This window comes from Aquarana catesbeiana, linkage group LG09 (assembly GCF_042186555.1).
Source record: "Aquarana catesbeiana isolate 2022-GZ linkage group LG09, ASM4218655v1, whole genome shotgun sequence".
NCBI classification, from domain to species: domain Eukaryota; kingdom Metazoa; phylum Chordata; class Amphibia; order Anura; family Ranidae; genus Aquarana; species Aquarana catesbeiana.
Genome location: NC_133332.1, coordinates 68,342,457 through 68,368,080, shown reverse-complemented (window position 1 = coordinate 68,368,080; position 25,624 = coordinate 68,342,457). Strand labels below are relative to the sequence as shown.

Genomic DNA, 25,624 nt, shown 5'->3' with positions numbered 1-25,624 from the left:
CAATCCATTATATTTGTATCAAATTAGACAGGCCACCCGCTGATTGAAATTCAGCTGATTCCTGCTAAACCAGCCAAAGTTTGATCAGTGTATGGCCAGCTTTAACCACTTCTGCCAGCATAGAAATATACAAAAAAAATATTTTAACGGCTGCTGTAGTTTAGTACACTTTACCAAGGCTCTACATCTTACTAAGGGAAACGTGTACCAAGAGAAAAATGTTGGCTGCCCTTTTCTGATCTCAGCTTCTGAAAATACCAGTTGCCTGGCTGTCATTCTGACCCAACATATGAGAGTATATACATACATCAGGCACTAGGTCTCCAATTAATTACTTGTACCTAACATTTGTCAGAGTCATAAAGGTTACAAGGAGGAGGAAAAATACAGGCTTGCCTTTTCTGATCCTCCTCCTAAAAATGCTGGATTCCTGGCTGCCTTAAACGTTTATACAAGGGTTTCATGGAACCGTAGAGTTCCTCCAGAAGTTGCCAGGGGTTCTTTGGAGAAATAAGCAATTTTTGCCGCTGAAAAATTAAAACAATGACACTAATCACTAATTATGTTTAACTATCATGAAGGGGACATTCTTCCCACTGACCACCAACCTAAGGAGCATTCTTCCCACTGACCACCAACCTAAGGAGCATTCTTCCCACTGACCACCAACCTAAGGAGCATTCTTCCCACTGACCACCAACCTAAGGAGCATTCTTCCCACTGACCACCAACCTAAGGAGCATTCTTCCCACTGACCACCAACCTAAGGGTCATTCTTCCCACTGACCACCAACCTAAGGGACATTCTTCCCACTGACCACCAACCTAAGGGACATTCTTCCCACTGACCACCAACCTAAGGGACATTCTTCCCACTGACCACCAACCTAAGGGACATTCTTCCCACTGACCACCAACCTAAGGGACATTCTTCCACACTGACCACCAACCTAAGGGACATTCTTCCACACTGACCACCAACCTAAGGGACATTCTTCCACACTGACCACCAACCTAAGGGGCATTCTTCCCACTGACCACCAACCTAAGGGGCATTCTTCCCACTGACCACCAACCTAAGGGGCATTCTTCCCACTGACCACCAACGTAAGGGGCATTCTTCTCACTGACCACCAACGTAAGGGGCATTCTCCCCACTCTCCACCAATGTAAGGTGTATGCTCCCCAATAACCCCCAATGTAAAGGACATTCTCCCCAATGACCACCAATGTAAAGGGCATTCTCCCCAAGGACCACCAATGTAAAGGGCATTCTCCCCAAGGACCACCAATGTAAAGGGCATTCTCCCCAAGGACCACCAATGTAAAGGGAATTCTCCCCAATGACCACCAATGTAAAGGGAATTCTCCCCAATGACCACCAATGTAAAAGGCATTCTCCCCAATGACCACCAATGTAAAAGGGCATTCTCCCCAATGACCACCAATGTAAAGGGTATTCTCCCCAATGACCACCAATGTAAAGGGCATTCTCCCCAATGATCAATGTAAGGGGCATTCTCCCCAATGACCACCAACATAAGGGGTAGTCTCCCCAATGACCACCAATAAGAGGATCATTCTTCCCACTCTCCACCAATGTAAGGGGCCTTCCCACTGATGACCAATGTATGGGGGCATTCTTCCCACTGATCACCAACATGCTTCCCTCTGACCACCACACTGGAGCACCAAGATATTTTGAATTCCTCCATGTTGAAAAGGTTGGGAAAGGTTTCTCTAACACTTCCCCACTGTATCCTAAACTGAAAAAAAAATGAGATGGGGTTAGATTTTCAGATCTCAAAGGGTACTTCTAAAAAAAAAAATAAAAAAAATAAAAAAAATAAAGGGAGGGTCATAAAAATTAATTCAGATGTAAGGGGAAAAAAAAAAAGAGAAGAAGGAAGAACAAAAGGAAATATTTATTGTTCGTTGATTACATTGAAAGTATTAGCAAAACCGCACAGTACTTAAAATACATAAGATTTAAAAACACAAATATGAAATAGACATTTAAAACAAAGTGAAAACAGATTTAACAACACAAAACGATACACACTTTATAAACTCCCTAACTTTAAAACTTTACACATTCAAAGCAAAACTGGTTGCTCACAATTTGGGAATGCAGAACATCACCCGTGACCTTAAAGCGGAGTGATTAATGCACCTTATTTGGGTTTAGCATAAAAATTCAATACTCTGGTAATCAACACAACCAAGCTTTCAAAAATGAATGCTAGGGAATGCGGGTATTCAGTTGGTTATGGGTTACAACAAATCACATTTTTTTTTGTGTGCTATAGTATCGATTTAACACCCAATTGTTTCAGTTGCATGAAAGGATACTTGTCTTTGAAAATTTCAGTTAGCTTTTAGCTAGTATAATGCAATGTGAGATTGCGCGAGCCTCACGCTACTTCCTTTTTAAATTGTTAAATATTATTATAAATCTTGACTTTAATTGCTTAAAACTAAGCTCATACCTGAAGGGTTGCTGGGAAAGTAGACAATCATTGAGGTAGTTGGCACTACTACAGCCATGATAGCCATGATCTTCCAGGTCCTGTGCCGAGCGCCCCCCCCCCCCCCCCCCCCACGCATGCTGACCCCGGGGGGTAGTCCAACAAGAGTAAATACAGCTCGAGGTGTGTGTGCACAATGCCGATATATCACGGCCAAGGAGTAGTATGAATTATGAATAAGCGCTAAGTGTGAAACGCATCAACATCTGGCCTCCTTTGTGCTGTGATGTTTTTATTTTGCACCATTTGACATTCACCAATAAAGAAACCAACATCCCCACGGAGTGTGCAGCCATCTACTCTCTTATTCCTGACCATAGGGGGTGGCTCGCTTGGCACTGCCCCAATTGACAGATTGGACAAGGTGGAGAATGTGATGACACCGCCCCTCCTCTCCACCTTGTCCAATCAGAGAATGTCTTGTATTTAATGGAAAACATACAAGACGATCTGTGGATGGTGACACAAGACTGTAGGATTCCAGCAATCATTGTAGTAGCACCGGCTACAGCTTCCCTGGTAGATCCTCAGGTATGAGATATAAATCATTGCATTGATCCAAGTTGGGCCAATGTAAGTACAAAATTAACATCATTGCTGGGATTTAGCTTTAATGGAACGTCTGTGTAGTAACCTATTGGCTGCGCTGAACAAACTGTTTTTAAAACACATTACCATCTATATTGACAACTAGATTTTTAAAATCACAATACATACATATCCTAGAAATACCACCGAAAAGATGAAATATGAACTCTGTAACTTTCTAATGTGATAAGTTAAAGCTAAAAGCTGAAAATTGTTTAAAAAGTATTTGCAGTGCCCAGCCTGGTTACAAGGATGGTACACCTGGTTAAGCTACCATTGAACCTATACTGACAGCAGTGTAGTGATGTACTCAGTCATGCCGGGGAATCCATGGCAAGATATCCAACCAGTGACCTCAGAGTATACCAACCACTATTTTTATTGACCTTGTAGATCCGCGGTGTCACTTATAGGTTCCAGTCTAGAACCAATCATTGAACATTTTGGAGAACTGTAATATTGTCTTTCCTCCTCAACCATGTCCTTGAAAATGAAAGTTTCATTATCTAGATTCAGAAGCGCCTCTGAGAACTGCCTCTCGGTATCGCTTGGGTTATCCTCGAGGGACACTTGGCGCCTCGCCTCCAGGCTACGCTGGCCCCAGTTGCTCAGAGTAATATTTTTACGGCTAACAAAGACTTTTCGGTTCCGTGCATTTAGAAGTTTTGAGTTGCCACTGCCAGTATCGTCTGATATTTTAAATCCAATCTGGTCTCCATTTGTCCTCAGGCCACATTCCTGACTCATTGAGCGCCCAAATCGTCTTGCCCCTTTACGCCTGATGGTGTGGGTGGCCAGCTTTTCCCAGTCTTTTTGCTGAGGATCCAGATCTGGAATGCTAGATGTCCAAGGAAAGCTAAGGACCAATTTTCTTACACTTCGGTACTGGGACATGTGACCATTAGACCTTCTGAAGGTCGGAACGGACTGACAAGAGCCCAATTCATCCAGAGAGACCTGACTGTTGACTTGAGGATCACCTGTGTCCAAACAGTCTTTCAAAGGGTCGCTGTCAAACACCTGCATATATGCATTTCCTGCAGAGAAATTCAGCCCATCATCTTGGCTTCGGCTTTCCTTATTCATAGTCAAACCGTTCTCAAGGAATGTTTCTTGATGTCCATCAGTTTGAACACATTCACCCACCTTCTCTGGCATGCTTAGTGAACGACGCAATGTTCTGCGTTTCTTCCCTGCACTTGTTGCATCCAACTCATTGCCAAGGGCCAGCGACTTTAAGGAAGGAGAGGACCTCAGTGAAGGAGATGTTGGAGGTTCAAGAGAAGAACCCTCATTACCTGGGGTATCAACTGCAACAATGGGAGAAAAAAAAAAAAAGTATCAGAAGCCAGATTTTGTTTTTGATTTGCATAAAGAAAGTGGCAAAGTTAAACTTCTGACTTATCTTCAGTCTTGAAAGGTACCTCTCTTGTGCTAAAACTGCTTACTCTGCATGCTGAAAGCTTCTCACAACGTGCTTCAGAAGTCCTGGCAAATCAGATGGAGCCTGTCTCATTTCCTTGCTGTAGGATGCCCTTCATCCTCTAGCTCTTTCCTTCCCAGCCTTATTGTGCTTGGCCTGCCCCTTTCATTGAATTCCAGATCTTTCAATCATGTAGTCTCCATATCACATGTGGGCATTACCTAGGGTGGTCAGCTTGCAAATGCAGCCTACTTAGGAACTTTAACACCTGCAATACTCCTCCCAAGAGTAGCCCACTGCTTGCATCAGAGTTGAGGGCCGTTGAGAAGAGTACTGAGGCAGGGTGCTGTGAGGTTTTCAAGAACATAATATTAAAAGCCAGCAGCTACTGACTTAACCCTTTGGTGGGGGGGGGGGGGCGAAACTCTTCTTTAGCTGGTGGAGGGAATAGGGAGAGAAGAGAGAGGAGAGAAGAGAGAAGAGAGAAGAGAGAGAAGAGAGAAGAGAGAAGAGAGAAGAGGAGAGAGGAGAGAGGAGAGAGGAGAGAGGAGAGAGGAGAGAGGAGAGAGGAGAGAGGAGAGAAGAGAAGAGAAGAGAATAAAGAAAGAGAAAATCATCTAGTATATAATGGGTTTTCAAGAGAATCTGTGGCCAGGCACCGGACATTCAAGTATTAACATATTCTTGATTTAGCACCGTCCTAGGCAGGTACTAAGATAGTTAGGCAAGTGATGGTGGGTTTTTTTTGATAGGTAAATTTAGTTGCCAAACTGTAGGCAGTGTGGCTGTAGTGTTGGTCTAGGTAAAAGCATAGTTTGGCTTACTATACTGTAGTGAGCTGCAATTGTTTAGTTAGGCCTGATCAATGTTCTATGATCTATGATCTAGCTCCCTCTGTATTGAGGCAACTTGAGAAGTTTCTGGATGATAGATGTGGAGGTATGCAGATAGCAGTATGAATATTGATACAGCCTTGGCCTATCCCAGAGAGCCAGGCTGTGAAGGTGGGCTGGGAGACTGTATTTGTTCTTAGAGCACACAGAGCTCTGTGTTTTGTCCAAGATTGGAGGAGTCCAGCTTGAAAGGGGCACGCTGCCCTCTCAGGCACAGGCTGCCATGTGGAGGCCTCAGGTGGGCAACCTGAGGGAGGAATGCAGTGACCCAGGTGCTTAGATTAAGCTGACTAAGTCTGCCACAGATCTGTCTGGTTGTACTGGACGGCATTGCTTGGAAGATTGGAAGGAGGCATCCATCTGTCCTTGGGCCTTTGGAGTACAGACATTGCTGGATCTTGGAGACCTTGTGCTCTAGTTACACCTCTGGTGCCTAGTTATAGTCTGCTGTGGGTGGACACTGGCTGGTGTCCTGAAGAGCTCTGTCCAAATACTTTACTTGTTAAAGGGACTTTAACACCCTAGTCTGGTGTTTGGAGAAGAAGTGAATGAGCCTGTTGTGTGCCTTGGTGCGGGGCTGAAGTTGGGAAGACCTGGACAAGTAATTCCCGAGGCTCCTATGGGAGTAGCACTACATTAACAACTTCAGTAGCTGTAAGCATGGAGGAGCAATTAATCCATTCATCCTCAGTTTATAGCAGAAGCACCGAAGCTTTTCAAGTCCTTTTCTCAGCAGATTTCCCTTTCCCACAGCAGTTTTTCTAGGTTTACATTGGAGAATAGAAGGCTAAGAGGCTGCTGAATTACTGCTGGGAGGCAGCAGCAGGCAGAATTGAGCACTTTAGTGGTTAAAGGATGAATGACTCCACAGTACCTGCAGATTCTGATATTACTGAGGGCTTTAAAGCTCACTAAATTTTTACTAAGAATATGTAAATACATAATTGTTTAGAGCCTGGCCACAGGTTCATTTATACCATGCCTGGGGGATTGCTGTGATTAGGGATGAGCCGAACACCCCCCTGTTCGGTTCGCACCAGAACATGCGAACAGGAAAAAAGTTTGTTCGAACATGCGAACACCGTTAAAGTCTATGGGACACGAACATGAATAATCAAAAGTGCTAATTTTAAAGGCTTATATGAAAGTTATTGTCATAAAAAGTGTTTGGGGACCTGGGTCCTGCCCCAGGGGACATGGATCAATGCAAAAAAAAATTTTAAAACGGCCGTTTTTTCAGGAGCAGTGATTTTAATAATGCTTAAAGTCAAACAATAAAAGTGTAATATCCCTTTAAATTTCGTACCTGGGGGGTGTCTATAGTATGCCTGTAAAGGGGCGCATGTTTCCTGTGTTTAGAACAGTCTGACAGCAAAATGACATTTTGAAGGAAAAAAACTCATTTAAAACTACTCGCGGCTATTGCATTGCCGACAATACACATAGAAGTTCATTGATAAAAACGGCATGGGAATTCCCCAAAGGGGAACCCCGAACCAAAATTAAAAAAAAAAAAAATGACGTGGGAGTCCTCCTAAATTCCATACCAGGCCCTTCAGGTCTGGTATGGATATTAAGGGGAACCCCGGCCAAAATTAAAAAAAAAAATGACGTGGGGTTCCCCCTAAATTCCATACCAGACCCTTCAGGTCTGGTATGGATTTTAAGGGGAACCCCGCGCCAAAAAAAAAAAAAAAAACGGCGTGGGGTCCCCCCAAAAATCCATACCAGACCCTTATCCGAGCACGCAACCTGGCAGGCCGCAGGAAAAGAGGGGGGGACGAGAGTGCGGCCCCCCCTCCCTCCTGAACCGTACCAGGCCACATGCCCTCAACATTGGGAGGGTGCTTTGGGGTAGCCCCCCAAAACACCTTGTCCCCATGTTGATGAGGACAAGGGCCTCATCCCCACAACCCTGGCCGGTGGTTGTGGGGGTCTGCGGGCGGGGGGCTTATCGGAATCTGGAAGCCCCCTTTAACAAGGTGACCCCCAGATCCCGGCCCCCCCCCCTGTGTGAAATGGTAAGGGGGTACATAAGTACCCCTACCATTTCACGAAGAAAGTGTCAAAAATGTTAAAAATGACAAGAGACAGTTTTTGACAATTCCTTTATTTAAATGCTTCTTCTTTCTTCTATCTTCCTTCATCTTCTGGTTCTTCTGGCTCTTCTGGTTCTTCCTCCGGCGTTCTCGTCCAGCATCTCCTCCGCGGCGTCTTCTGTCTTCTTCTCCTCGGGCCGCTCCGCACCCATGGCATGGGGGGGAGGCTCCCGCTCTTCTCTTCTTCTTTTCTTCTCTTCTTCTCTTCTTCATTTTCTTCTCCGGGCCGCTCCGCAATCCATGCTGGCATGGAGGGAGGCTCCCGCTGTGTGACGGCGCTCCTCGTCTGACAGTTCTTAAATAAGGGGGGGGGCGGGGCCACCCGGTGACCCCGCCCCCCTCTGACGCACGGTGACTTGACGGGACTTCCCTGTGGCATTCCCCGTGACGTCACAGGGAAGTCCCGTCAAGTCACCGTGCGTCAGAGGGGGGCGGGGTCACCGGGTGGCCCCGCCCCCCCCCGTTATTTAAGAACTGTCAGACGAGGAGCGCCGTCACACAGCGGGAGCCTCCCTCCATGCCAGCATGGATTGCGGAGCAGCCCGGAGAAGAAAAGAAGAAAAGAAGAAGAGAAGAAGAGAAGAAAAGAAGAAGAGAAGAGCGGGAGCCTCCCCCCCCATGCCATGGGTGCGGAGCGGCCCGAGGAGAAGAAGATAGAAGACGCCGCGGAGGAGATGCTGGACGAGAACGCCGGAGGAAGAACCAGAAGAACCAGAAGATGAAGGAAGATAGAAGAAAGAAGAAGCATTTAAATAAAGGAATTGTCAAAAACTGTCTCTTGTCATTTTTAACATTTTTGACACTTTTTTCGTGAAATGGTAGGGGTACTTATGTACCCCCTTACCATTTCACACGGGGGGGGGGCCGGGATCTGGGGGTCACCTTGTTAGAGGGGGCTTCCAGATTCCGATAAGCCCTCCGCCCGCAGACCCCCACAACCACCGGCCAGGGTTGTGGGGATGAGGCCCTTGTCCTCATCAACATGGGGACAAGGTGTTTTGGGGGGCTACCCCAAAGCACCCTCCCAATGTTGAGGGCATGTGGCCTGGTACGGTTCAGGAGGGAGGGGGGGCCGCACTCTCGTCCCCCCCTCTTTTCCTGCGGCCTGCCAGGTTGCGTGCTCGGATAAGGGTCTGGTATGGATTTTTGGGGGGACCCCACGCCGTTTTTTTTTTTTTTTTTTGGCGCGGGGTTTCCCTTAAAATCCATACCAGACCTGAAGGGTCTGGTATGGAATTTAGGGGGAACCCCACGTCATTTTTTTTTTAAATTTTGGCCGGGGTTCCCCTTAATATCCATACCAGACCTGAAGGGCCTGGTATGGAATTTAGGGGGACTCCCACGTCATTTTTTTTTTTTTAATTTTGGTTCGGGGTTCCCCTTTGGGGAATTCCCATGCCGTTTTTATCAATGAACTTCTATGTGTATTGTCGGCAATGCAATAGCCGCGAGTAGTTTTAAATGAGTTTTTTCCTTCAAAATGTCATTTTGCTGTCAGACTGTTCTAAACACAGGAAACATGCGCCCCTTTACAGGCACACTATAGACACCCCCAGGTACGAAATTTAAAGGGATATTACACTTTTATTGATTGACTTTAAGCATTATTAAAATCACTGCTCCTGAAAAAACGGCCGTTTTTAAAACTTTTTTTTGCATTGATCCATGTCCCCTGGGGCAGGACCCAGGTCCCCAAACACTTTTTATGACAATAACTTGCATATTAGCCTTTAAAATTAGCACTTTTGATTTCTCCCATAGACTTTTAAAGGGTGTTCCGCAGCATTCGAATTTGCCGCGAACACCCCAAATTGTTCGCTGTTCGGTGAACTTGCGAACAGCCAATGTTCGAGTCGAACATGAGTTCGACTCGAACTCGAAGCTCATCCCTAGCTGTGATTGACATGATGGGATTTAACCACAAATGGTGATAAACTGTAAACCCCTATATTGTTCATCGGTTATTAAAAAGAATTGGGTCAGTTACATTGCTAGTAAATAATAAATTGGAATGTTTTCCACAGGTTAAAATTATGGATCCCTACATTTTCAAACTATTCAATGAAAACTCTGGGTAACCTACCACTGCTTGAAGTTTTCAGACTCACTCGAAAATCTCTCCCATTGAAGAAAGGTCCATCCAAAGCGTCTGCAACCATCTTTTTCATCAAATTCCACCCAGTCTGCTCCAGGGTTTTACATTCTGTAGTCTGAATAAGAAATGGAAGTGGAAAAGCCATTGATGATGAAGTAAGGAATATATTTGTATCAAGATATTTTATTATGTGCTACTGAAACTTCCTTCAAGACCAATATGCACAAACGTGTGCAGTTTGTTTCCATCCTGCAAGAGGTTTCATCCAAGCCCTGAAGTAGGGGACTCTTTGGACCCCTCAATACACATTGTGGGAGATTTACAAAAACTGGTGCACACAGAATCTGGTTACTATGCACAGCTACATCAATCAGCTTCTAACTTCAGCTTGTTCAATTAAACTTTGACAATAAAACCTAGAAGCTGATTGGTCACTATGCACAGCTGCATCAGATTCTGCATGCCCAAGGTTTAGTAAATCTCCCCCATTGGCTCTTTCCTTCCTGCACATCAGTGAATTTGAGATTGATGACGGCTCATGGCCAACCCTCATTGGAGAGCTGGTTTTAAAATGGAATCCCTTTCCTATAATCTAACCTAAATTACAATCGGAGTATCCTTCTATAACAATCTCCTGTACCTACTGTCTTATGTCTTTAGCATGAGTTTACACACCAAACAAAAAAGGAAAAGTTCTAATTACAGTTGACAGAAGGTAGTGGAAACAATAACCGTCCCAAACAAATCATAGCATAAGCTCACCGGCTGTGGCGGTTTGGTTGCTCGTGCCCGATAAAAGAGTCTCAGTGAATTGCGAACCTTCTCCTTTCTGTCCAGTTGAGCAGGAGAAATTGAGAGCTGGCCTGTCTGCCTATTGTGAGAAAAGGATGGAGAAAACAGGAGCAACTGCAGGCAATGGGCAAAGGCAAGAGTATTCTAGTAAAGACAGTCAATACTGTCATGGCGCATTGATACCTGATGCCTCCACCATAGTTCCAGCGCCTGTGAACTCAGAGGGATGCGCCGGGAGTACAGGAGAGAGTAGGGGGGACTTCAATGGCAGCACTAATAACAGAGTGTGGGAGGGAGCATATTGCTTGAGCATGTGGCTGGATAAGTAGGGGAGATGCAATGATGAATCTGTGTAAGGCAGCAGTGGGAAGCAGAGTGCGGGGCGGGGGGGTCAGAGAGCCAGAGCATTGTGTGTATAAGGCAGCAGTGTAATCCAGGGGAGGGGGGCAGGGAGCCGTAGCTTTGTGTGTATAAGGCATATAAAATTCATGTTAGTGGTCTGCGGGATTCAAAATTGTGATCTTAGTGGTCCATGAGGTCCGAAAGGTTGGTGACCACTGACCTAGAGTCATCAGGCTTCTCAAAAGTTTTTCTAAGTGAGACTGCACCCTCTTTTCACATGGTTCTGGGTTATGCAACCTACCTTTTGCCTCAGTGTGCATGTGTGGGCAAGGCTGCAGTAGGTTTAGAGTGGAAGAGATTTAGGCATAAGAAGAATTTCCAGGATAGACTGTTTGAATGCAAAATATATTCACTGTGTACCCTTAATTCACACCATAACTAATGCTTTAAAAGACTTGGTAGGGAATAGTAAGGAAAACACTTACCTAGAAGAGTCCTGAACTAAAATATATCTCTTACAAAAGCAGAGGTAATTACTGCCACAGGTAAACACAGCAGCATAAAATCAACAGATCATGCGTTTCCAATACTTATAACAGTAGCATGGTCAAAAATATCCTGCAAAGTCTAGTCATGAGATTTAAACCTCCATCTAGCATTACCTTTTTATGCGTTTGCTGTTTCTTCGCTTTTTTCTGCCTTTCTGTCCACGAGAGGAGGAATCGGGAGTTGATGGAACAGCAGGGGATTCTGAATTGAGCTCCAAAAAGTTACGAGGACTCACCAAGAAGTCAGAAAACACCTCTTCTCCACCTCCTGCGTCATCTGAAAAGCAAGTCACAAGAATTAAAAATGACAGCTAGAGACCAGTACCGTTAAACTTTCTGCTAACTACCTGGCAATGGAGACTGGGATGTGCTTGGTTCTTTAACTTCTTCATCGTTTAGATGATCATCGGCAATTATTGATTTGCTAAAACAATAAACATGTTCATGCTTCTCTGCTTGTGAAACCCTCAACAACATGGAACAGAAACCAGCAAAATTGCTGTTACCGTTTCTTGGGTGTACAAAGTTCTCCACAACCAGAGTCCTCAGATGCTTTCCGCTTGGTTTTGCTCCTCTGTGGCAATTCTATTTCATCTAACAAATTCAGACGCTGGTCAGCAGCTAAATCTTGAGGTCCAGACGACTCAGTTAAAATTACAAATCATTCTCTTACCCGATGCTCGATCTGTACTAAAGCTTGAGGGACCTAGACCAGACTTCAGTTTGTTTAAAGCGTCATTGACCATTCCTAAAAAACATTTTTTAGAACAAATTAAAAATTATCATCATTTTGAATAATTACTACTTGATCAAGTAAAGGTGGCAGAAAATATACTGGTATTAACAAGGTATTCAACAGAGGTCAGAATTACACTTGGGAGCAGGGAAAGAAATATTACTTGGGTAGCCAAGTCACTCCAAAGGACAGTGGGGCCTTTTGCTATTTGTCCAGGAGCCAATAAGTCAGGACATTTAAATGGCTTGTAGGGGTGGTACGGAGGCAATAACTCAAACAGGCAGGTGCAACTGAAGACTTGTATTGAAGTAATGCAGTAACAGTTTACAACAAGCCCGGTTTCCATCAACGTAAAAGAAGCAGATTCCAGCTGGATTGACAATGTCTGTTGAGAGGGGACAGAATGCGACCTGTCTCATGCCCAATCGGGAAGGTGTCCAGAAGAAATGTGACCCTATGCTTTCCCTCCTCATCAGGAACCTTTCCCCAATGCTAGTACTGTCCCTAACAGACGGGGTTCCTTTCCCTACTCTGTCCACTCGTAAAATGCACGCCAAGCCTGGGAGCCAGGGCCTTAAATAGGCTCTGCCTGACCGAAGATGGCTGCTTGAGTTACATGGAGTGACAGCATCCAATTGGATCGCTTTTCCGGTGACCCAGGAAACTATAGACAAACCATATTCCTTTTGACTTCCTCTCCAGCTGCAGTGCCACTGCTGAATAGCTGCAGGGGAAAAAGTAGACTGCACCTGTCTACAGGCTAATCCATCCAAGACAGATATGCGACACTGAAAAAAAATTCCAGGCACATCTCCGCTCCTGTGACCTCAAGGCAGATGGAAACTTGCAAGAAACAAGCTTTACAACAGCATGTTCATAGTTGTCACCCTTCAAGTAGACATTTAGGCCTTATACATATGAGTAAAGCATATTTAATGCTCATGCATTTAAATATGCTGAGGCAGATTCAAAGCAATCGCTATTCCCAAGCAGGAGCCATAGTTAAGACCTGCTACAGCTACATGTCCTTCAGATACTGCAAACACCATTCTTTTTAACAGCACAGATAAAATGACCCAGGGAGGGCAGGCTTGAGGATTGGAATGAGTATTAGCTGTACTTCTGTAGATGAGGTCTTACATGGGGTTGAAATGTCTTTTAGGGATAATTTGTGTTTGGCGAGCAGGATCGCTAGTCTGACATGCAAGTTACTTTTGTTAGAGATTATATGACAAATGTGTGCATAACAGAGATAGCTGAAGACAGGGTCTCACCTAAATTTTCACCAATACTGTATATATTTTAGCGGCATCTGGTTGTGGCTTGACACAGTACCCAGTGGTATTCATGCTTAGGGCTGTGTCAGACTCACCTGGGACAGAGGCTTTTGGAGGGGACTGAATGCTAGCCTCTTGCCTACCGACTATGGGCCCTGGCATTTGAGGGAGCTGCAAGCATTTAGGAGGATGTCCTGTTATGTAATGCAAAAAGACATTATTAGGGAGGCCATGATGGTCTCTGCCAGCTTAGGACAGTGGACAGATGTATGTGAAAAGAAAGCTGGTTAATGAGATCTGGAAAGCCCTGGGTGTCCTGTTGTCTACAAGTGTGAGGTAGGATAAGATCACGGTTTGTAGTGTTAATTGGGCTAACTAACACACCTATTGTCAGCTAGCAAACTACTGTAGGGATTTTTTTAATACTTTTATTAAGGTGTATTGTACTTTGTGAGCTCAATGCCAGAACATCTGACCTGGAAAGAGGCCTCCGAGTCATCCAGGTGGCTAATCAACGTAATGTTTATAGTATATGTCGGTTGCATTAATTTTATTCCTGTGTGCAGCTTGTATTGTTAGGGTAATATGATCAGAAGGGGGGGGGGGGGGTGTCCTCCTGTGGGGTATATATTTTGTGTGAGTTTGTTCAACAAAAGTTCCAGTTTTGCAGCCAAACGAGTCACGTCTAGTTTTTGGTTGCAATTAGCAGCTATAATATCTGATCTCCATGTTCAGACTGGAGAGCAGTATACTGATGGAAGCACTCAAGCGGAGTGTAGGACGGTTCCATCACAAGGGCCCTATGAGTTTAGGGACACATGCCCAGATTTCCTACGTTCCAGGCATATGTCCCTGAATGCATTCCGCTCTAAAAATCAGTCCCATTAGGTGCACCGTGTATTTTAGCCGGTGAGGTTTTAAGGAAAAAAGTTAGGTATGGCCGCACACTGCCACCGGACGTAATCCAAAACTCTTAATTTCTCGAATGTTAGAGTATTCAGTAACAGGACAAATGAGCTGTTGACACATCTCACACAGTCAAGTGTTTAATGATAATAAGGTATGTTATGATTAAGCACTTGATTGGAGAAAAAGGTTTGGGTCAAGTCCGGAGTCAGTTTGCAGCCACGCCTTCCTTTTCCTTGCGCACAAACGATGGTGAGCCCGTGCCAGGGACTGCAGCACACTACACTCAACTGAGCAGTTTCTTAGCCTGTGAGATTTTGACAGGCTGCTGGCAGTGGGGCTGAATGCAGCACCTGTGCCTCGTGAGCATGGGATTTGACACATATGGGCTAAATGCCCAGTGTACATGAAGCCTCAGCAGTGTGAAGGGAATGGTCATCCTTAGGCAGCTCTCCCAGAACAGAAGGATCAGCTGTTTGCTCAAGAAGGGACTGGGGGTGCAAGGAGTAAAGCGTCAAAAGCAGAACATACGTTTAGGACAGTGTTCCTCAACTCCAGTCCTCAAGTCGCCCCAACCGGTTTATGTTTTCAGGATTTCCATTATTTTGCACAGGTGATTTGATCAGTTTCACTGCCTTAGTAATTACCACAGCCTTTTCATCTGAGGGAAATCCTGAAAACATGACCTGTTGGGGCGCCTTGAGGTCTGGAGTTGAGAAACACTGGTTTAGGATTTAATTTTATTCAGACACCAATACCATAAAATTGCAATGCATTTTGGGGGTTCAAAGTTTTTTTAAACTGCATCAGATTGAAACCAGAATGACTTTCTAATGGAAAAGCTAATGAAGACACATTTAAAGTGGTAGTAAACTCTGTTCTACCACTTGTACCTACAGGTAAGCCTATAATAAGGCTTACCTGTAGGTACTGTGAATATATCCTAAACCTGACGGTGACGTTACCGACACATTCGCCCTAAAGGTCTAGCATACAGTGCCGGACCTTCAGAGCCTCAGCAAACGGCAGCTCCCGTGCGCATGCACAGGAGTGATATCATTGCGCCCCTGGACACTCATTTGGCCGGAGGCCATGAACCCAGAAGGAAGACGGAGGGAAGATGGAAGCCCTCAGCAGTGACAGCGCAGAGCTGGAGGGCTTCGTTTTGGAGAAAGCCTCTCATAATGTCCTAGTATGCAATGCATACTAGGACATTATGCTTTGCCTTTCTGGGGATTTTTTTATTTTTTGTCAACTGTGGTTTACTACCGCTTTAAACTGTGGTCATCAATACCGCTCATACTGCGCCTGCGTCTCCTGCGAAGACCTTCGAGGTTCTGGCTGACTGAGTCTTCTTCACCCACATCAGAGGGAAGAGAGGTTTTCTCCAAGATAAATGAAGGAACCTGCCCTGCCAAAAGAAAAAGACCCATGAAGAAACCATCATGAAAGGGAGATTTAAGTCTGCTTTGAACTTTATGGAAAAGGCCAATATGCAAATTATTGAAACATATTACTGGTGCCAGTGTTACTGCATTTTGTCTAATACCTTAAAGTGATTGTAAAGGCAAATATATGTTTTTAAAATAACAAACATGTTCTACTTACCTGCTCTGTGCAATGTGCAAAAGGCCCGAACCTGGTGTCCCCCACTGACACTCTTGGCTTCTCCTCTTCTCGGTACACCCCTGCTTCTGTGGGCTTGCTCCCAAGCTGGGCTGTGTGCATCTATTGACATACACAGTACAGCTTAGCTCCACCCCCTGCTCCCTCCTCAAAGCATTTGATCGACAGCAGCAGGAGCAATGGCTTTCACAGCTGTCTGAGCCTCTGAGAGGGGAGACAGAGGACCAGCACTGTTGCAGGTGGGCACAGCGCTGAATCAATCTGGGACTCCGGTAAGTATTTAGGGAGGGGAGCGGGATGGGAGGAACAACTACTGGAGGTTTTTTTACCTTAATGCAGAGAATGTAAAGGAAACCACTTTAAAGATCATCTTCAGGAAAATAAAAAATCCTTTCTTGCATCTGGGCTATACCCAAACTATGACGGGTAAGTGCTTGCTTAGGTCTAGGGAACCAGGAAAAGCAATTTAGGTTACCCAATCCATTCCCCTGCCAGCTGGCGCTCTCTTCTACTCCACTACGCTCTGGCAGTGGACTGTCTCTCTGTGTCCCCTCATCCAATCCAGGGCTATAGGCTCTACATTGGATTTGATGATGACAACGTTAGTGGACTTGCAAACAGTGGAGCATAAGTGAGAAGAGACTTTGGGGACCAGTCTTACAGCACAACAGGAGCCTGTGGGAGCAGAGGACCAGGTAAGTAAAAGTGCCTTTTGTAGCCCCCTAGCAATGAGCATTTACCGTTTGCAGTACAGGGAAAGCCCCACGCAAGGCCGTTTTTCTTTATCCCTGGTGTTCTCCTTAGTATTCTGAAGTTTTTACTTTAAAAGCAGAAGGCTTTTATTGCAAAACATATTAACGTTTCTGCTAGCAAGTCTCTAAAGATTGCACAATCTTTAGAGAGCCATGTTTATACAGCTTACCGTGCAATCTCAGCATTCCTTAATGCTGGAATGAATTAACTCCCATGCAAGGAGTTAAAGGAGGAACTTCACTCTCCCAATCAACATTGAGTATTTTTAATCCTTATGCTGCTAGCATTAGTAAATAGAGAGGAAAGTATATCATATTTACTTGTTTTAAACTCTTTTTAACATTTCTCCAGTTACTTTCTGGTTTCTTGCCTAGGCAAATTATATTATACATCCCAGGAATCTTCAGAAGGGTGGGGAAGAGGGGGAGGGGTTTTCTCAGCCAAGCAAAGCACACCCTGCCTGTGTTCCGTCAGATATGGCGACCCGTCAGAATTGGCGACATTCCGTCACCACCATCTTGCTACACCCTGCACTCCTCTACAGTAAGGATACACCATGAAGGGGCAAGTGGACATCTTGTTACACCCACCGGAGTTTAGCATTTCACAGTTATTTTTAACAGTAAACGGAGCATATATGGGGAAATACAGTATTTACAAATATATCGGACAGTTTACATGTTTAATTATAAAGGCAGCGGTGTTCTGTCAGATCAGCAAACCTGTGAGATCGTCAGGTTTGCCGTTGCTTTTAAAATTCAACATCTAAACAGTCCGTTCGATTTCTAAATTCTTTATTTCTAAATCCTCGATTTCTAAATCCTTTATAAGCTCCGTTTACTGTTAAGAATTACTGTGAAATGCAAAACTGCGGTGGGTATAACAAGATGTCCCCTTGTCCCCTTCTCACTGTATCCTTACTGTGGAGGAGTGCGGGGTGTAGCAAGATGGCGGTGACGGAACGTCATTTCCATTACCAATTCTGACGGGTCGCCTAATCTGATGGAACACCTGCATACTCGAGCTAAGGACACATGGATTCCAGGAAGTAAATGCTGCATGATTTGTTTGCCCTTATTCAAGATGGCTATGGCCTGAAATAAGGGGGTGTTTTTCAAAATGATTTAATCAACAAAATAAACCATGGAGACATGGATGGATGAGGGTGTATGCTTTTAATATTAAATGTAGCAATGTGGACTACAATTGCAAAGTAGAGTGATCCTCTGGTATTTCTATGCATCACATGTCTCTCTAGTGCCCAGTATTACTAACTGACATCATATTTGTGAGTCAAACTAAAGGGATTGTGGGGTTAGTAGTTCCTCAGAACGGCAATTGCTCCGCATGACTATACACCTGGACCACATATCCCAGGGATCTTTGCTACCATCAGGGAGATTGCTGAGAGGAGCTATAAAAGAAGCCAGAGACCCACCCAACACTCTCTTCCTCCTGGGCCTGACGTGTGACAGACCTCTCCGTGCATGGAGAGCGAGGTCGCGGCCTACCACATGGGGTACAACATTCCAACCCAGATAAGAAGGGCCTAGCAATGCTTGTTGTTCGTCAGACACCCATCCAGCACCACCTCACTCCGGGAGCCGCTGTCCAGAAGGCATTGAATCGGCCTGGTCATTGGTGAGAGGGCAATTGCCCACCTTTGCAAACCTTTCCTTATTACTTCACTGGGACACTGTGTACAGACAGCTTTACCTTGGGAATACTTTACTGCACCTACTTTTGAACACTGTACATAGACATCTTAAGCTTCTTCCATTTCAAGAAATCACATTGTCTTGTTACTGCACCTTATTGGATATAGTTAATGATCTCCGAATGCCGAAGACCATGAGGCCTGCAATAGGGTATTGCTGTCATTACTGCTTAAAGGGCCCTCATACCAATACTATTAAGCCTGGTCTCTTATTAGGATTAAAGGTTAATAGGCTGGCCTGGGTTTCCCCTTTAGAATAAGAAAATTCGGAATGAGAGGAAGATTCAGAAGCACCACATCCCAAATAATAACTTTAAATATTGGAGAAGGGCATTGAGGCCACTAGGTGGGCCTCAGGGACTTTTAACGGTGCTTAAGTCAATGATATACCGAACGTATCATAAAATAATATTTTATTAGACACTCTCATTAAAAGGAAACAGACATTAATAAAAGACAATATACAGAACAGAAAAAAAGGGGAGGATAACCCTTTGATACAGAAGTTAATACCACTTTCTCAACATGTTTCGCTTTCATAAGCTTCTTCAGGAGATATATTTGTGATATTAGAGTCAACTATGGAAGAATAGAGAAAATATATCTGTAAACAATACATGTACATGTCTGCTTATACATCATACAATCATGATATCTAAATATGAGCAATGTACAAAAATGAAAAAAATGAACAAAATATATATATATAATAGATAGATCTACATATGTGTAAACATCATATATTCAAATGAAAATATACAATAGGAAAAAAAAAAAAAAAAAACAAAAACAAACAGCCACATTTCATGTGTATGATCATCATTAAGCTTGAAAGAGCTTACCTGTAGAGAGAAATATATAATTAAAAGGCAGACTTGTGTAATGGCAAATGCTTCCTCCTCAGCTCCCACCTCACTATAAATGCATGCAGAGAGGGATAAAATCCCTAAAGCATGAGAATTCTTCAAAGAGAGAAAAATTGAGAACGGTTAGTCTAAATGGATAAGATAAATTTAATTGAAGTGCACTTATCAGTAGCATTGTGTATGAAGATAAAAAAATCAAAAATCAATCGAAAAATACCTCTAATAGAATCAATCAAGGGTAACAAGAGGCTACATCCAAAAGATGGTAGATTGCAAAATTGCTGAAAAAATATAAAAGACGGTTCTTGTATTGCAGAGGAGTCGCAGTCAAAGAAGGGGGCAGTATACGTCCATACACAGCTGATGGATAAGCTGGACCTGGAGGTATTGCTGCAAACTCTCACAAAGAGCCTGAAGAATATAAACATAATAGGAGGATGTCTCTGAGTATCATCTATACTGGAATGCATAATTGTTACAAAAGGCAAACGAACATGGATGCAAGGACTTACTGTAATGATCAAGATCTCTATTCAACAAAATTGCCCGTCAGGAGGATCCCTCTGCCCCACGTATCAAGCAGGAAATGACAGAAGTTGGCGGGGAAACAAAAGCCCCGCTTTTAAACCTCTCCAGCGTGACGACGTCTGACTCATCGTCACGCTGCGGACCGAAAAAGACACCTGCGCATGCGCACGTATCCGATTTCCATTTACAGAGCAGCGTAAGTGACGTCGGGTACTACAAACGGACCCGTGGCCATCTTAGAAAATCCTATGCCCTGAATTTGATAATAAGAAGGCTCACAGGGCTCAAAAAGGAAAAAATTGAGTTGTGTTTGGTATATACACTGACGCAATCAAAGTCAATAGTCTCTGATGTGGCGTGGCTGTCACACGGCCCTGTTTGGGGATTTTATTGCCCTGATACTTTGCATTAAAGGAGCCCAAAGATACTCACAGAGATTATATAATATAATGAATGCCGTGTGTATGAATAAATCGAAAACAAAAAGAGCAGCACTCGGTGTCCAAAAAACGGGCAACGAAGCAATCAAAACATTGATTAGGAAATGATTGACTAAGTGCCCGGGGTGTCCGTACATGCCAAAGAATATAGAGGAAAGGAGACCAAGGACGAAGCATAAGCTCATACCACATTCAATAACAGAAATTATGATAATCAAACAAATTAATCCATCAATCAATACATAAATAATTTGTAATTTATATGAGTGGAAAAAAAAAAAAAAGGGATATTATAAAAAAGGTTTGTAACTCAAGGTATCATTTAAGCCTGGATGTTTCAAAGCATTGAGGGTGACAATCCACTTGGTTTCGCGTTGTAACAAGATTTTATCATAATTCCCCCCTCTTTCATTTGGGGGGACATGTTCCAAGACATAAAAGTGCATCATCCGATCATCAAATTGGTGATGGAGGCCCATATGTCGACTTATAGGGGTCTCCATCTTTTTTTTACAAACTAAAGAGACATGGTCTCTAATCCGATGGAAAAAGGGGCGTTTGGTTTTCCCCACATAATATGCATTGCACTCACATATCATTATATAAACTACGCCTATGGATTGGCATGTAGCTAGGAACTTGGGGTTGTATAACTGACCATTGGGAAGAGTGATATTGCGAGATGCATAGATATATCTGCAAAAGTCACATTTGTGGCAGGGTCTGGTGCCTTTATTTTTAGTATGCGTTATAGGTGGTGGGGCATGATGACTATGGACTATGTGGTCTTTAATTGATCGAGATCGACGGAAAGTAATCTCAGGGTAGTGTTTGAGATGTTTGGACACCCTAGGGTCTCCCATCAGCAAATACCAGTGCTTTTGCAGCAGCTCCCGCATTTGCCGATGTTGTCCAGAGAAGGTGGTAATCATTCTAAGGCCAGGGACCAATTTTGATTTTGTGGGCCTATAGATTAGTTGATTACGTTGGCTTCTTTTCGCTCTAAGATAGGCTCTTTTTAGACATTTATTGCTGTAGCCCCGTGCCTTGAGACGTTCCCTCAGTGCCCTGGCCTCGGATTCGAAATGAATATTCTCACTGCAATTTCTCCTTAGTCTTAGATACTGTCCATAGGGAACATTATTTATGAGTGGTTGGGGGTGGGAGCTGGTAGCATGCAGGAGTGAATTTCCTGCTGATGCTTTTCGAAAAAGAGTGGTTCCAATGGTTCTATCTGGGTTGATGAAAAGAGTAACATCCAGGAAAGTTAAGGTCGTTTGGCTTGCTTCCATGGTGAAGGTTAAATTATAAGAATTAATTTTCAGGCCCTCAAAAAAGGACGAGAGGTCTTCTCTACTTCCAGTCCAAATTAGGAAAACATCATCAATATATCGTTTCCATATTGATATGTTTTTCGTCAAATTTTCCAAATCTTCCCTGAAGAAAAGACTCTGCTCCCACTCCCCCAGGTACAGGTTCGCATAGGTGGGGGCACATCTGGTCCCCATAGCGACCCCCTGCACCTGGAGGTAGTGGTAGCGAGCAAACAGAAAAATGTTGTTCATGAGGATAAACCTCAGGAGGTCCAAAATGAAGCTCCTGTAGGTATCAGGGACATCCCCATCTCGAGAAATGAAGCCCTCTACAACTGCCACCCCCAAATCATGGGGGATGGAGTTGTAGAGGGCCTCCACATCCAAGGCCACAAGCCATGCTCCCTTTGGGATAGTCAGACCATCCAAAACTCTGAGAAGTTCACTGGTGTCTTGTAAGTGGGATGTCAAACCCTCCACATGTGGTCTAAGAAATTCATCTATTAGTTGACTGGCATTTTCCGTAAGGGACCCGTTTCCGGACACGATCGGTCTGCCAGGGGGGTTGTTTAAATCCTTATGAACCTTGGGGAGGGCATACAGTGTGGGAATCCGAGGACAGGGCACATTGAGGAACTCCCATGTCGATTTTGTGATTAGGGCCCTATTGTATGCGGTCCCAATCAACTTTCTATAACCTATGGTCATGTTGGTAACATGTGTCTCTGAGACTTTCCTATACCAGTCTCGATTTTGTAAGAGACGCAAGACCATAGATTCATATTGTTCGGTTGTCATCACTACTAAATTGCCTCCTTTATCTGATGGTTTAACCACCAGACGGGAGTCCAACTGTAGTGACTTTAAAGCCAGTTTTTGTTGGCTTGTAAGATTTGATTGTTTTATGCCCTTCCATTTAGTCCTACAAATGTCCTCAGTGACCTGATGGACAAATGCCCACACGTTGGGATTGCCTTGTGGTGTGGGGAAGGTTTTAGATTTTGGTTTGTACTCCTTAGGGGTAAAAGGCACAACTGGATAGGAAGCACTGGACCCATGGCCAGGAACACCATCCTGATCAAGAGTCTGGGCCTCCAAAAGGTCAGTCTCGTCTATATGACCCTCGTCCCAGAGCTCCATGAGCTCTTCCATTGCTTTGATTTCATTCAGTGTGATGTTTTCCACTGTGGGTTGAGGTGGTGTTATATTAGATTGTACAGATTTGTCAAAAATGATGCGAAGCATTAACTTGCGAGCAAATAAGTTAAGATCTTTGATAAGTTCAAAGTGATCAACTCTCTGTGTTGGACAGAAGGTCAATCCTAATTCCAAGACAGAGAGTTGATCAGCACTAAGGGGGATGGAAGATAAATTTATTATTTCGAAGTTTTGGCCTGTTTTTGGAGAACCTCCGTGTTTTTTTTTTTTTTTTTCCACTCATATAAATTACAAATTATTTATGTATTGATTGATGGATTAATTTGTTTGATTATCATAATTTCTGTTATTGAATGTGGTATGAGCTTATGCTTCGTCCTTGGTCTCCTTTCCTCTATATTCTTTGGCATGTATGGACACCCCGGGCACTTAGTCAATCATTTCCTAATCAATGTTTTGATTGCTTCGTTGCCCGTTTTTTGGACACCGAGTGCTGCTCTTTTTGTTTTCGATTTATTCATACACACGGCATTCATTATATTATATAATCTCTGTGAGTATCTTTGGGCTCCTTTAATGCAAAGTATCAGGGCAATAAAATCCCCAAACAGGGCCGTGTGACAGCCACGCCACATCAGAGACTATTGACTTTGATTGCGTCAGTGTATATACCAAACACAACTTAATTTTTTCCCTTTTGAGCCCTGTGAGCCTTCTTATTATCAAATTCAGGGCATAGGATTTTCTAAGATGGCCGCGGGTCCGTTTGTAGTACCCGACGTCACTTACGCTGCTCTGTAAATGGAAATCGGATACGTGCGCATGCGCAGGTGTCTTTTTCGGTCCGCAGCGTGACGATGAGTCAGACGTCGTCACGCTGGAGAGGTTTAAAAGCGGGGCTTTTGTTTCCCCGCCAACTTCTGTCATTTCCTGCTTGATACGTGGGGCAGAGGGATCCTCCTGACGGGCAATTTTGTTGAATAGAGATCTTGATCATTACAGTAAGTCCTTGCATCCATGTTCGTTTGCCTTTTGTAACAATTATGCATTCCAGTATAGATGATACTCAGAGACATCCTCCTATTATGTTTATATTCTTCAGGCTCTTTGTGAGAGTTTGCAGCAATACCTCCAGGTCCAGCTTATCCATCAGCTGTGTATGGACGTATACTGCCCCCTTCTTTGACTGCGACTCCTCTGCAATACAAGAACCGTCTTTTATATTTTTTCAGCAATTTTGCAATCTACCATCTTTTGGATGTAGCCTCTTGTTACCCTTGATTGATTCTATTAGAGGTATTTTTCGATTGATTTTTGATTTTTTTATCTTCATACACAATGCTACTGATAAGTGCACTTCAATTAAATTTATCTTATCCATTTAGACTTACCGTTCTCAATTTTTCTCTCTTTGAAGAATTCTCATGCTTTAGGGATTTTATCCCTCTCTGCATGCATTTATAGTGAGGTGGGAGCTGAGGAGGAAGCATTTGCCATTACACAAGTCTGCCTTTTAATTATATATTTCTCTCTACAGGTAAGCTCTTTCAAGCTTAATGATGATCATACACATGAAATGTGGCTGTTTGTTTTTTTTTTTTTCCTATTGTATATTTTCATTTGAATATATGATGTTTACACATATGTAGATCTATCTATTATATATATATATTTTATTCATTTTTGTACATTGCTCATATTTAGATATCATGATTGTATGATGTATAAGCAGACATGTACATGTATTGTTTACAGATATATTTTCTCTATTCTTCCATAGTTGACTCTAATATCACAAATATATCTCCTGAAGAAGCTTATGAAAGCGAAACATGTTGAGAAAGTGGTATTAACTTCTGTATCAAAGGGTTATCCTCCCCTTTTTTTCTGTTCTGTATATTGTCTTTTATTAATGTCTGTTTCCTTTTAATGAGAGTGTCTAATAAAATATTATTTTATGATACGTTCGGTATATCATTGACTTAAGCACCGTTAAAAGTCCCTGAGGCCCACCTAGTGGCCTCAATGCCCTTCTCCAATATTTCCCCTTTAGAAGTTTGCCAGTATAAATACTTAACCTTTGCTTATCCTTTCAGGTCAGGTTCAAGTAGTATTCGTTTGTACATATAATCTACTGTTATCTACAAATTATCTTGACTTGTATTATTTTAGTGGAATTCCTCTGCTGAGTTAGGACTGTTACCCAAAGCTCAGTAGATCTATTGCCTTCTCTGTGTAACAATACCCTCTTGGAATTGTTCCAGTAAACGTTAATAGAATATAACTGCACAGAGTTATTATTTTAAGGTGGTGCAAAGTGTCAGGTGGGTTGGAAAGCAGTTCTCAGGGGGGTCGTGCTACATAAAAATGAATGAAATAGTGTTTTTTGGTTTGTGGTGCTCAGATGCAGTGAAGATCTGCTTTAAGTCATCCTGAGCCAGCTAATAATGATGGCCAACGATACGAAACCTGGATGAAGCCCTGCAAAGATGTCCCCTGTGACAATGGACAATCGCTTCTCTGAAAAGGGAGGAAAGTACTGCGGCTTGAATTTCGGCCATTTCCTGGTGACATTCAATAGGTGTATGGCCAGCATTAGTTTTCCAAGAGATATTCTCCTAGTTGGAGAACATGGAAAGCAGGCTCTGAGCTTTCATAGCATTATCTGTTAATATTGACAGCATTCCCACTTCTCTATTTTCCCATAGGCCTTTCCTGCTGAGCTCTACGATAAAACACCATTAAAGGACACAGGAGGGAACACTATACAGCATCTGGGAGGGGAAAGAACATCGGCTTCTGTTCCATCAACACAAAATTTATTATAGTAAATATAACACAAATATATTACATTTTCTAAATGCAGTGCAGCATAGACCATGCCTGTTTAAACTGTTTATACAACCCAGAAGACTTGCTAAAATCAAAACGGTAAAGTGGATCTGTTTTTTTTTTTTTTTTGTTTTTTTTTTTAGTGGATCAAACATTAGAATTCA

At 43.4% G+C, this 25,624-nt stretch overlaps 1 protein-coding gene across 1 annotated transcript in view; it reads right to left on the bottom strand.

The window, feature by feature from the left end:
• Nucleotides 1-2,616: 2,616 nt before the first annotated feature.
• Nucleotides 2,617-25,624, bottom strand: part of LOC141107766 (uncharacterized) — a 70,115-nt gene continuing 47,107 nt past the window's right edge. Inside the window, exons 7-14 of the mRNA XM_073598705.1 lie at nucleotides 15,522-15,638; nucleotides 11,982-12,056; nucleotides 11,815-11,902; nucleotides 11,656-11,732; nucleotides 11,423-11,585; nucleotides 10,389-10,497; nucleotides 9,615-9,741; nucleotides 2,617-4,426 (exon numbers count right to left, since the gene is read on the bottom strand). Coding sequence (XP_073454806.1) covers nucleotides 3,495-4,426; nucleotides 9,615-9,741; nucleotides 10,389-10,497; nucleotides 11,423-11,585; nucleotides 11,656-11,732; nucleotides 11,815-11,902; nucleotides 11,982-12,056; nucleotides 15,522-15,638 — 1,688 coding nt within the window. The 3' untranslated portion in view covers nucleotides 2,617-3,494. The remainder of the gene's footprint in view (nucleotides 4,427-9,614; nucleotides 9,742-10,388; nucleotides 10,498-11,422; nucleotides 11,586-11,655; nucleotides 11,733-11,814; nucleotides 11,903-11,981; nucleotides 12,057-15,521; nucleotides 15,639-25,624) is intronic.